The sequence below is a fragment of the Xenopus laevis genome, chromosome 1L (assembly GCF_017654675.1).
Source record: "Xenopus laevis strain J_2021 chromosome 1L, Xenopus_laevis_v10.1, whole genome shotgun sequence".
Lineage (NCBI taxonomy): Eukaryota > Metazoa > Chordata > Amphibia > Anura > Pipidae > Xenopus > Xenopus laevis.
In genome coordinates, this window is record NC_054371.1 from 107,269,385 (window position 1) to 107,281,349 (window position 11,965).

The following is an 11,965-nucleotide window of genomic DNA, read 5'->3' on the forward strand; positions in this document are numbered from 1 at the left end:
TGAAGGTGTTGGCAATAGACACATACTGGCACCATGTGACCTGCCACTCTTGCATACTTCTTTAGGGCTGTAGGTGCAATAGACGTACTGACATGCCAGTACAGTAAACTAAAGAAGTATTCAAGAGCGGTGCATCACTACGTGCCAGAAAAAAAACTAAAATTAGTGCATCATGAAGACTACAAACACAAACACCTTCAAATGGTTCAAGGGACCTTTGCCACTGACTTCTACATGACTTCCACATTTTAGTTGGGAGTATTTTTGGATCCAAGCCATTTCCAGCTTCAGGGCATAATAAATCTTGAAAAATGTGATTTTTTAAAAAAAAGTTTTTACTAAAACTACCCTCGAAAACTCCAATTGTTCAGGAAAAACACTACACAACCTTTTATAAACCCCCTTGATGTAGTTAAAATTTGATCCCTTGTTGCATGAAGCGAGGAACATATTTAGTTTCACGGCAGCAAATGCCCTCATGCACCATAGGTATTAGCACACAGTTGTCACAGTTACATCAATGCAGATATTTTCAGATGAATTACCATTGCTGCCTCTATCTCTCCTAATTGAATATTCAAGAAAGCAGAGAGTCTATGATAAAAACTGTTAATTCTGTATATTTTAATTTAATACAATGTTTATTTTATTTAATTTGCAGTCATACACTCTTAATTTTTAAGCCGAATCTCTGAACCTCCAAATTTTGCTGACGCAAAAGCAGAATGTAATTGTATATATACACTGAAAACTAAGTACATTCCATGTTTTCGTTTCTGTGTACACCAATATACAATTTTCAAATATTGACAGCACCAGTCATGGATTTCTTTACGTCTGAAACGTTGCCAAGTGTATCGGGGTCTGAGCCCATGTCTCAATAAAGGCATTTTAAGTAAAGAAATCCATGACTGGTGCTGTCAGTATTTGAAAATTGTGAGTGAATGGATACATGGTGGAAACAGTTGTACGTGCACCAGGCTCTAAGAATTGGGAGGCTAACGGTGCTGACTAAGAAACCTGCTTACTCCAATATACAGTCAGCACATGCCTGTGGGTGCCTTCTCCTACATCATAGGTACAGTTTATCAGCAACAGACTCACTCCAGGGCTTCATAATGCAGTGAAAATTTAGAAAAATGTATTGTCAACATTTAGGGGGCTATTTATTAAGGTTCTCCATGAAAATTTGTGTTTTCAGGGTTATTGTTTTGGTCAAAACTCCCATTTTCAGGTAAAAAAAAATACTTGAATTTATAGAAATGTATTATACCCCAAACCTGGAAATATCTCAAATCCAAAAATACACCATCTAAAACATGTAGAGGTCCCTTGAACCATTTACAGATGTTAATAGCCTCCATGATTTTTCGAAGGCAACATGTCGCCAAAAAATTAGAAGACCCCTGCATTTACCCCATCCTAGGGTTGACATCTGTTCGGTTTTGACCCAAACTCTTCGGTTTTTCTAAGGCCTGTTGTACAGGTCTCCACTTTCTGTTCGGTTTTCAGCCATGTGAAACCCGAATAATAATCTGGCCAATAAATGAAAACCAATTAAATACAAAGATACTCTCCTTGACATGGCTTAGTTGTTATCAAGTGCAGTTTATTTCTTGTTATTACAGAAACAGAAATAAGCAAATCAATCAAAAAGAAGAAAGTTTTTCTAAATGAGCATTGCTGTATTTGAAAGCTTTCTGGATGACGGATTTCTGTATAATAGATCCGATACCTGTAGATTAAGGATTGGCTTTAAGGTGGCCATACATGGGCAGATAAAGCTGCCGATATCGGTCGTTTGGACCGATTTGACAGCTTATCTGCCCGTGTATTGGGGCTTCCGATATCTGGCCACGATATTGATCGGGAAGGTTGGATATTTACCCGACCGACCCGTCGGAGACACCTGACGCATCGTAATTCGATCCTTCGGCCATACGGCCGAATGTTCGAATTACCCCCAATATAGCCATGCAGTTAGTGGCATATCGGGGAAAGACCCGCTCGTTTGGCGATGTCGCCAAACGAGCAGATCTTTGAGTCTATGGCCACCTTTAGTCATGGGACAGAACAGATAGAGATAGGGTTTCCAGCCATATGGGTTTCAACTGGACATCTCTTGTCAAAGATCGACCCGTCGGAGACACCTGACGCATCGTAATTCGATCCTTCGGCCATACGGCCGAATGTTCGAATTACCCCCGATATAGCCATGCAGTTAGTGGCATATCGGGGAAAGACCCGCTCGTTTGGCGATGTCGCCAAACGAGCGGATCTTTGAGTCTATGGCCACCTTTAGTCATGGGACAGAACAGATAGAGATAGGGTTTCCAGCCATATGGGTTTCAACTGGACATCTCTTGTCAAAGGGCTGTCTGTTCAAAACTGACCTATTAAAAACATTGCAAAAACTGGGCAGAAATCCAGCCAGTTGCACATAAGTTATGCAATAACCCTTACCCGGCATCATAACAAACTCCACACATCATCTCTGATATCATCATGCCCACCTGAACACCACTGCTCCACCCCAATGCTATCTGCCCCGCCCCCTTTGTTCGGGTTTAGCTACTGGCAAAGGTGGCAACCCTACCCTATCCCCATATAATATGTTGAAGCATGCTGACTGTGTTAGAAGATTTATATCTCCACTTCGGTTTTCACTTCCCAAATTAGTACTCTGCATTTGGTCTTCGCTATGTAAACCTTACAGTTTGTAAGTTTTATTATTAAATGCTAAGTAAACATTTTAAGAAAAACGGATGTAATGGTCTCCAAGCCAGTACCAGACTCCAGGCTTTTTTATTCAGAATCCGATCTTGATGTTTAGTAGTCCTACAAATCTCCTGACAATGCAGTCATTCGTTCTGCTTCTGAGAAGCCGAGGAAAATATGTTTTAACCAGGCAGCAATTCGGTCAGCCTGGATCCTGAGGTCCTTTCGCCGCCATTTTGTTTGCGAATGTTTATATTACAGACTACGGGGACTTGCAGGTCACATTGAATGCATAGCCGGAACCATGATCGCTAGGGTGTTAGGTCCTCGGTACCAGCAACTGGCAAAGAACTGGTAAGAAACAAATGCTTCTGAATTGGGCCAACTTACGCATGTACCACTTTTTAATGCACAGCCATATTAGGGCGCGGATATTTCATTCTTTGAGCGATAAAATAAATAAAGTTTCACCAAGGATATAGAGTCCTTTTTCCACTGTCGGTCTGTGTATGTTTTGTATGAGTTATCACCTCTTTCTGAGCTTTGTGGATGTGAAACTATACATAAAATATTTGGAACGAACACACATTTTACATGTTATTCACCTTGATAACTTTTCCATTATTGGGTTTCAAGACCTAACCTACAAGATTATTTGTGTGTTTTCTTTACGAAGAGTTTACAGTTGTGGGTTACACACACAGGAATCCAGCTCATATCTGCTTCCCCCCTTGTTGAGGAGCTTAGATCTTGCAAAGGACAGTAAACCATTAAATGAAAAAAATACTTGTGTTGGACATAGTTTTTATCTGTTTTAATCATAAAAAAAATGTTTTTATTTTTATAAGCTATACAAGGAAAACTGGTCTTTGCAGACAGATAATTAAATTACTAGTTCTTATGCAAGAACTATTACAAAATGGCCCCATAAAGTGGCTCCTGCCATGAGGCAAGGTGAGAACATTGCCTCAGGCAGCAGTGATTGGCCAGTTACCATAGCAGTAACTTAAAGAGCCGAATTTCCGGTTTTCATCCAAGGCTAAAGATCTCTTAAAACACAAAAGGGTGAAGAATTATGAATGGGTTTACATTACAAAGTACAGCAATCTGTCCTATTTTTCAAGTATATACCCTTCATTTTACTTTGTTCTCTTTTAAGGGTTTGTTTGCCTTAAAAGTAGCTTTTAGTATGACCGCTATCCTGAGACAATTTGCAATTGGTCTTATTATTGTTATTTTTTTTTTGCGTTTCGTTCAGCAGCTCTCCAGTTTAGAATTTTAGCAGCTATGTGGTTGCTAGAGTCCAAATTACACTAGCAACTAGGCAGTGATTTGTATTAGAAACTGGAATATGAGAAGAGGAGAACCTGAATAGAAAGAAAGAAGTAATATAAAGTAACACTAGCATTTTTTGGCTGCTGCAGTCTGTGACCCCCATTTAAAAGCTTGAAAGTCAGAAAAATGTAAGGCAAAAAACTATAATAAAATAAATGACCAGCTGAACAGTTACTTGGAATTTGATTAACATACTATAAGCTAACCACACCTTTAGAAACAACAAAAGGAGAGCTGCTGCAATCCAATGTCCTCAGATGTAAATGAATATCCTGGTCACTTGGTGGAATCAAGTTTGGACTTAAAGGAAAACTATACCCCCCAAACAATGTAGGTCTCTATTAAAAGATACTGAGTAAAACAGCTCATGTGTAAAACCCTGCTTCATGTAAATGAACCATTATCATAATAATATACTTTTTTAGTAGTATGTGCCATTGGGTAATCATAAATAGAAAATTGCCATTTTAAAAAATAAGGGCCGCCCCCTGAGATCGTAAGATTCACTGTGCACACATACAAACCACATGTAAGGTCACATGAGCCAATTAACAGACAGAGTTCTGCCTTTTGCTTCCTCACTTCTTCCTGTTACAGTTAGTGTTGTAGTATTTCTGGTCAGGTGATCTCTGAGGCAGCACAGATAGAGTCACGAAATGGTGGTTCAAGGCAAGAGATGTAAAAGGGCAATATTTATGTAAATATATATTCCAGTTTGGTAAGATTCTTTAATATGTCATTCAATTTGATATAAACTATCTGTTGCTTAAGTGTTCATTTTGGGGGTATAGTTTTCCTTTAAGCATTTTGTCTGTTTTCTTCTTTAGGGCTCCTGTCCTAGCCACCTGGGGATCAGTAGGAGCAGTGGGACTGATATGGGCTACAGACTGGAGGCTGTTTCTTGATTATGTTCCATATGTAAGTGGAAAGTTTAAGGATGAGAAATAAACTTCTACCGATCCACTGTCTACTATGAGGTGAGCACATGTAGTAGGCTGATTATTATACCATGTTGGGGAATGAGGGTTTTTTTTGCACCGAATCCACTATTTTGGATTTGGCCGAACTCCCGAATCCTTCACGAAGTATTCGGCCGAATACTGAGCCGAATCCTAATTTGCATAGGCAAATTAGGGATGGGGAAAACATTTTTTTACTTCCTTGTTTTGTGACAAAAAGTCACGCAATTTCCCTCTCCGCCCCTAATTTTCATATGCAAATTTGGGTTCGGCCGGACAGAAGAACAAAGCAGTCTATGGAGCTTAATGGAATACTGGGGGGACATAACAGAATAGCATCACATATTGGTATATTGGTTGCCACTGCAAAAAGGTTTGGCTAAGCAACTGACAAATTGTTTATAAAGCCAGTGTATTAAATAGCCACTACATTTTAGTGGATTTCCTATAATAGCAACTATTTCCCCTTTTGCTAAAAAATAAAAAAGCATTACAGTTATGGGACCTGTTATGCAGAATTTGTGGGGCCTGGGGTTTTTAAGTCAACTAATTATCATGTAAACATTAAAGGAACAGTAACGTCAAAAAATAAGTGTTTTAAAGTAATGAAAATATAATGCAGTGTTGCCCTGCACTGGTAAAACTGCTGTTTGCTTAAGAAACACTACTATTGTTCATATAAATAAGATGCTGTGTAGCAATGGGGGCAGCCATTCAAAGGAGAAAAGGCTCCGGTTACATAGCAGATAGCAAATAAGCTCTGTCTGTCTAATGGTGTTATCTGTTATCCACTCGTTAACCTGTGCCATATAGCTGTTTTTCAATTTCCGCCATTGCTCCACAGCAGCTTGTTTATATGAACTATAGTAGTGTTTCTGAAGCAAACAGATCAGTTTTACCAGTGTAGGGCAACAGTAAATGATATTTTCATTACTTTAAAACACATTTTTTGGTGTTACTGTTCCTTTAAACACAGTAAAATGCTTCCAATAGGGATTAATTATATACAGTATCTAAGTTAGCATCAAGTACAAGGTACTGTTTTATTATTACAGAGAAAAGGGAAATCTGAATTGTTTTATTAAAATTGAGTCTATGGGAGATGGCCTTCCCTTAATTCAGAACTTTCTGGATAACAGACCAGTTATTACCTGTTATACAGTCCATTTGACTCGCAGGTGAATCATTCTGATACAATGGAGGATTAGCTGGCCTACTTCAACCTTTATATTAAACCCTCTGTAAGCCATGTGATTTCTTCTAGTAATGTTAAAGACACTAACTGTAACTTTGTCTGAAGATTTATTTTATTAAATATCATTCTGTCCCTAGCATGTCTTGGATTTGGCCCAGATCACAAAATCTTCAGTGTCCAGTATGTTAATGCAAGGAAATGGACAGACCGTCTTTACACCTTGGATGAAGCTGCTTATTTATGAATAAATGTTGGACTTGCGTATTTCAGAATTATTTGCTGAAATGTATTGGTGTCTACTTTAACTGTACTGCTCACTTCTGAAAAAGAAATCTAATAAAATGTTTATAATTCAACTTGAAATACAGTATTTCCTGTTTATCTTGAACTCAAGATGACTGATTTTTCAGGGACATAAAGATTTAAAACTATTGCACTATATTGCAGTTGAAATTAATGCATTTCTGAAAGCGGTCTTCAGCAGTAGTCATGTTAGGGGGACTTAACGACAAAAATTAAGGTTGGTGCCACAATGTGCTGTTTTACAACCTGTGTATAAGCGCAGTAAACAGCCCCTCTGCTATTTGTCTTCCTAGAATCAACTTACTCCTGCTCCCCGTTTAAATTTTTTTTATATTTGTGTTTTAAAGTGCAGCCATTTTTTTTCTTGTTTGGACAGTAAAAATGTAATGTGCATAATTAAAAAAAAAACCCTCACTTGACTAGGATTGCCATTTGGAAAACAAGTCAATTTTCACAGTACAGGTATGGAACCTTTTATCCAAAATGCTTGGCAATTGGGGTTTTCCAGATAAGGTATGGACATCCAAATTATGCAACGATCCCTTAAAGCAGGGCTATCCATCTGGCGGACACGACCCCCCCTTGTGTGGCCACATGAAAGTCTGTCTGCTTACCATGTGTAAACTTTAAAGGGTATCCCTACAGAGATTTTAAACCTCCAATTCAGACTGTAATCCCCTGTATTGTCCATGCGCAATCCCCCTTGAATTGTTCACACCTGTAACACCTCTATTGTTCACAACCCTAAAGCCCTGTACTGTTCACACCTGAGGCCTAGACTGACTGCCCACATTGTTCACACCTTATTCAAGCTGCTAAAGGGGCACTGTCACTGTATGTAGTACGTTTTAGAGTGGTCCTGATAGGTTTCCCTGTCTCCTGCTCTGTTCTGACCCCCCCAATGCTCTGTGTGTGCTGTACTCTGCCCACCTTATGCTCCCTGTGTCTGCTATATGATCACACTCTGCCTGTATGTGCTGAATACTTGCAAAGCTTTGATAGTGTTCTATTTCTCAAAATTGCCTTAAAGGAATTGTTCAGTGTAAAAATAAAAACTGTGTAAATAGATAGGCTGTGCAAAATAAAAAATGTTTCTAATATAACTAAGTTAGTTAGCCAAAAATGTAATGTATAAAGGCTGGAGTGATTTGATGTATAACAAGTCAGTCAGAAACTACTTCCTGCTTTTCAGCTCTCTTGGTTTACACTGACTGGTTACCCTGGCTACCAGCCAGTAACAAATCAGAGACTTGAGGGGGGGCCACATGGGTCATATCTGTTGCTTTTGAATCTGAGCTGAATGCTGAGGATCAATTACAAACTCACTGAACAGAAATGTACCATGTGGCCCCCCTTCAAGTCGCTGACTAACTCAGAGTTATTGAGCTGAAAAGCAGGAAGTTGGATTCTGGCTGTTTTATTAGACATCTGTTCACTCCAGCCTTTATATATTACATTTTTGGCTAGCTAACTATATTAGAAACATTTTTTATTTTGCACAGCCTATCTATTTACACAGTTTTTATTTTCACACTGAACTATTCCTTTAAAGCTGAATTTTTTGATGCCTAGTATGTTTAGGATTAACCAGTGGGGCCTGTAGAGAGTTAAAAAGGCTGTACACATTCCAAACACTTTTTTTCAGTTAAGTTGTCTTCAGATTGTTCACCAGAGACACACTTTTCAATCGCTTTCCATATTTTATTTTTTACCGTTTTTCCAAAATTTAATTTAAAGTATAATGTTCCTGTGTCTGGTGTTTCAGTTTGGCAGCTCAATGATCCAGGTGCAGATTCTGAATGTTTATGATTTGCTACATTAGTTGTTACATTTCTCAGCAGCATCTGTGGAATATTAGCAACTATTGTATCAATTCTATCAGCTTCCTTTAATGAAACGCAAGGATTCTGCTCAGCAGGGTCAAAGATAAGATATGTAGCAACTAATTTATCAAATTAGAACAGGTTACAGAGTTGGTGACTAGTGATGTGCGGGCCAGCCCAATACCCGCAGGACCCGGGGCGAGTTCCAGCTAACCACAGCACACAATTTACAAGTCATGTGCAGGTTTGGGTTGTGCTGCCTGCTCGCACCGTCCATGACCTTATACTGCTTCCTGCTTCAGGATTTATAGGTGCCCGTCCCACCCCATTTGTGATGTCATCAGCGGGACAGGTTGACGTGGGTCTATAAATAGAGGGTAGAAGGAGAGGGTGGGTTTGGGTTGGTTGTGAGCGAGTTTGGGTCGGGTGCAGGTCGAGTTTTTCAACACCCTGCATCCCCCAGAAGTGAATACCTCCAGAAATACTTTTCACATTTCAACCTTTAAAACAATGTAATACATTTTCAACAGCATATTAAAAACATGGGATGAGCAAGCTGTTTCAGTCAGCACAGTTTTGAAGTGTAATCTGCATTTTCAGCAGGAACGAACATTTTTGTGGATCAGAGCTAGAATTTTTTTTTTTTTTAGATTTGTGTTGCCAAATTAAAAGGCTGGCATTATGTGACATTTACCTTCAACATTAACCAATCTGATCAGAGCCAGGTGTGATCCTCTCATTAAAGCCATCTGAGGTGGTGTTTGCAATACCATCCCTTCTTTGCTCCCTGCACGTTTATCTTTACATAGCCAGCGAGGGTCTAGGGCAAAGTTCCCTCCAAGCTGTGTGCTTGTGCACGCACACAACTACTAATTATGGTAGGCACAAAGAATTGTGTGTGAAAACACAAAATTCGCATTTATTCTGACCTGTGCACACAGTTTTCAAAAGTGTGCAGACAAGTTTAAAATGTGCACACAAAAGAATTTGTTTGAGCACATAGCCGAGAAGCAATTACAGGGAACATTGGTCCAGGGGGTCCACATTGCTAGTGCAAAGAGGGAAATTGTGCTCTTTGCACTAGAAAGAATAAGTAATAATAACTAGAAATTTGTCTCTTAAAGTTACCGGGAGCAGCTTATTGCCACCCCTGGTAACTTCTGGGGAACTGCAGCCTGAGGCAAGATTCTCCCCATGCCTCATGGCAGAAACACCCCTGTAAGCCGTTCAGGCTGTCTAAGGAGCTCTGAGGGCAGGAGCCTTTTTTTTCCTATGGAGAACAGTTGTAGCATAGTGGAAAGAAGCTTTCTCTAAAAAAGTAGGGCAATGCATATGATATATACAGTATGTATATGCTATTTGTATGTTAAAACCTGCTCACATGTACCTCAAATGGTGGAAGACATAGGAAGATGTTCAGTCGGAGATTGGGATATTACCTAAATATTCTGTATCTAGAAATACATCCACAAAAGAACAGATCAGTTAAGCTGTTTAGCCAAAAGTACCTGGCTCCTTAAAATGGATGCTAATGCCTTGCCAGAGTTCCCAAGGTAAAGCCCTTGTAACATATTTGGTTTAACTTCATTAGAGCTAAAATGCTCCGGAACAACATAACTAATAGCTATCGGACCATCATATTTCTACTCATTCCTTCATGGAGGATCTAGCATCTAGCTAATGAAAGATAGCAATATTGACGGTGATCTTTCATGTTCTTGTTTGATCTTATGCAACGCTTGAGACAAGCCATCTTACATGCATCTGTAGCCTTTGGAAACAACAAAACACATCTAAAATGTACATGTACTAAAGCAGACAAACAAGTAATGAGTCCCTTACAGCAGAATAATGCCAAAGTGGATATGGGTGGAGGCACAGTAATACTCTTATTTCTGTTGTAGGTGAAAATCTATACAGATATATCTATTATCAGAAATGCTTGGGGGGGGGGTCCCAAAATATAATGTTTTGCCTAATAAAATAAAACATAATTCTAAGCAACTTTGCAATTTATATTCATTACATTGTACTGTTGCCCTGCACTGGTAAAACTGATCTGTTTTCTTCAGAAACAAGCTGCTGTGTAGCAATGGTGGAATTTGAAAAAAAGGCTTTATGGCACAGGTTAAATAGTGGATAACAGATAACACCATAATGTTCTACAGAGCTTATCTGCTGTGTAACCTGAGCCTTTTCTCCTTTGAAGGCTGTCCCCATTGCTACACAGCAGCATATTTATATAAACAAAAGTAGTGTTTCTATGCAGTTTTACCAGTGCAGGGCAACACTGCATTATATTTTTATTACTTTAAAAAGTTTAAATTTTTTATGTTACTGTTAATTTAAGTAAATGCTGCTTTCAATAGCAATTGTTTTTACAAATAACTTTAAAAGCTCTGGAAAGTTGCTTAGAATTATGTTTTCTTTTATTATGCAATTTTATTTTGGGGTTGACTTTATAAGTCTACTAAAAATAATTTAAAGGACAAGGAAAGTCCAAAAAACATCTTATTTGAAATGGCTATATGCAAGATGTAATTAAGTGCTCTTCAATTACCTTAAATTACATTAATTTTCGTGCAGCAGAAAGTTCTCTGAAAAAATAGCTCTTACTAGTAAATTCTGAAATACCCATACAGCAGTGGTCTATGCTAAGACCAAGACCACGGTTCTGTTTAGTGTAATATAGCAGAGAACTTGAGCATGTCAGAAATCTGTCTAGAGGGCGCTTTCCATTCTACTCATTATCAGTGACCTGCCAGTTAAAAGCAATGCAGCCAATCTCGTAGTTAGCGCCGAGTTGCAATGCAGGCTCAGGAAGGAAATTATGCAGCCTCGCTGCAAAGGTGATGCGGGTCAGAGGATTGGGTAATTGTGGCACATGTGCACTCAGAGAGCATAGAAAATATGTCAGCGCCAGAGAGAAGCGGAAAAGTTTCAGAAGCGACTCAGTACAGCAAAGGGGTTTGCATCTTATGGTAAAATTATGAAATAAAGGCATTCCTTGTCCTTTAAATAATCATAATATAATTGTTTTGTGACCAAAGTGGATTTATGCAGCTTAGTACTTCTTTTTATATTTTACTGTTTTATTATAAGAGAAAAAAGTAGATTTTAATTATTTGCTTAAAATAATGAGAGATGGCCTTCCCGTAATTCAAAGCTTTCAATAAAAGAAATCCCATACCTGTATATTGATTTGATCTAAATAGGAAACAGTAGAGATGGTCTGGGAAGAGTTATTAACTGTACGTCAATATACATAATTGATATATTGTTAAAGAATAATTGTAAGTTTCATTAAAGGACCAGTAACACTAAAAATTATTAAGTTCAAAATCTATTCTATACCCCTCTAACAATGCATCTGTCCTCGACAATTTTACATATTTCAAGTGCTTTATGTGAAAATACCATTAAAAAAATTTCTCTTCTTGTTCTCAACAAAAGGCTATAGGGCGACTTCAGCTGTGGCAGACCCAACGTGCGCGCTCCACAGCAGCTCCCGACATCACCTCCTCAAACCAGAAGCCAGTTGTAGCAGCTTTACAAAGGATTTTCTCACCCCTTGCTAACTGACAATTTCTTCTTTAACATTCCTGCAAATTATGTTCCAAAGAAGAGAGGCT

General features: G+C 38.6%; 1 protein-coding gene across 1 annotated transcript; it reads left to right on the plus strand.

Annotated features, from left to right (window-relative positions):
• Positions 1–2,882: 2,882 nt before the first annotated feature.
• LOC108712319 (cytochrome b-c1 complex subunit 10) lies at positions 2,883–6,563 on the plus strand. The gene is made up of 3 exons (XM_018254561.2): positions 2,883–3,072; positions 4,881–5,030; positions 6,345–6,563. Exons 1-2 carry the CDS (start codon positions 3,023–3,025, stop codon positions 4,999–5,001), a joined length of 171 nt encoding a protein of 56 aa, XP_018110050.1. The 5' UTR covers positions 2,883–3,022; the 3' UTR covers positions 5,002–5,030; positions 6,345–6,563.
• Positions 6,564–11,965: the final 5,402 nt, after the last annotated feature.

Excerpts from the sequence above, each read along its gene's own strand:
- LOC108712319 (XM_018254561.2), top strand. The coding sequence starts at position 3,023 with ATGATCGCTAGGGTGTTAGGTCCTCGGTACCAGCAACTGGCAAAGAAC. Across the intron at positions 3,073-4,880 it reads CAGCAACTGGCAAAGAACTG|GGCTCCTGTCCTAGCCACCT; the intron begins GTAAGAAACAAA and ends TTTCTTCTTTAG.